At 46.0% G+C, this 1,228-nt stretch overlaps 1 protein-coding gene across 3 annotated transcripts in view; it reads left to right on the top strand.

The window, feature by feature from the left end:
• Window positions 1–814, top strand: part of rusc1 (RUN and SH3 domain containing 1) — a 15,430-nt gene extending 14,616 nt beyond the window's left edge. For all 3 annotated transcript variants that reach the window (XM_005732083.1, XM_005732081.1, XM_005732082.1), the window contains one exon: window positions 437–814. In XM_005732083.1, the coding sequence (XP_005732140.1) occupies window positions 437–602 (166 nt within the window). In that variant the 3' untranslated portion in view covers window positions 603–814. The remainder of the gene's footprint in view (window positions 1–436) is intronic.
• Window positions 815–1,228: the final 414 nt, after the last annotated feature.

Below are 1,228 nucleotides of genomic sequence, written 5' to 3'. Positions count from 1 at the left end.
TTAAGTGAATGGTAACATCTCAAAGCCCAAAACTGGCAAAAATCAGATGACAGCAGTGTAATTTTGGGTCAGACCTTTACACAAGTGGGATCCTAGTCTGCATATGAAAGATGGATCCAGCTTCAAGGTATGAGTAGTGATACCAAGCTAGTGCCTCAAATCTGCATGCTTTCTTCTCATCTGAGAAGCCCCATTGTTTACACGCCTGTGACAAAAAAAACACAGTTATTTTTATGTCTTTTCTTTTGCAAATCAATATTTTTCCCCACTGATAAGGGCGGCAGGGGTTATACCAGAGACACCAGAATAGCTGCTGTTATCAGTCTGAAGTCTTGTAAACGGTGCCTCATCCCGTCTGACATCATACGCTGACGTTACTCTTTGTGGCTGGTGTAAACGTCGATCACTGCGGCTGAGACAGTGTCTTCTGTCCCAGGTCGGTGCGAACGCTGTGTGACCATGCTGGATCCGGTTCCGAGCTCAGCTTCCACAAAGGGGAGGAGCTCGTGGTGTTAGGAGGCGTCGATCAAGACTGGATTCGCTGTCGTCAGGGAGACAAAGAGGGGCTGGTACCTATTGGCTACACCTCTCTCATCATGTGACCATAACTGCTGCACTTAATCAACAGTAAAAAAATCAATAAATAATTATAAAATATATATATATATATTTTAGGTGAGTATTGAGAGGTTATGGTAAGGCTGCACTACTCTGAAAGGGATATTTCACACAGGCTCTGTTACAGTTTGAGTTAAGGGCATAACACCATCTGTTGTGCTTTATGTGCATCAGAGGCAATCTGCAGGCCCCGCCCCCCCCCGTTATGAACATATTGGAGCTTTTCCCATCACAATCATTTCAGTTTGGTAGCGTTCAACTAATAGATTTTAGCAGCAGGAATTGAGCAGATGGTGCGAAATAATGACTCGACTCAAACTTGGATCATTTCAAACCAGAAGACCTTTGATCCTCGAGTGAATTATCCCTTCAAATGCCTTTTTTCTCCATTTCCGCCTTGCTTGCCGGCCGCTGATCTGAAAGCGATCGCCAAAATTCTTTGCAGTCTGTCACACTCGAGTGCGTTCAAATCAGCGGCTATCTGTCGCGAGGAGGCGGCGGTCGACAGCCTGGCTGCAGGTCGTCGAGTGGGGAAAGCATGTCGGAGTAGTGGGCCGTAGCTCCTGTTGCATACTGCGTAGTAATGTAGTGAACTGTAGCTGTGTAGACC

The sequence above is a fragment of the Pundamilia nyererei genome, unplaced genomic scaffold (assembly GCF_000239375.1).
Source record: "Pundamilia nyererei isolate P.nyererei 1_Seehausen unplaced genomic scaffold, PunNye1.0 scaffold00045, whole genome shotgun sequence".
NCBI lineage: Eukaryota > Metazoa > Chordata > Actinopteri > Cichliformes > Cichlidae > Pundamilia > Pundamilia nyererei.
The sequence above is the reverse complement of the archived record's forward strand: the minus strand, read 5'-3'. Positions and strand labels throughout refer to the sequence as shown.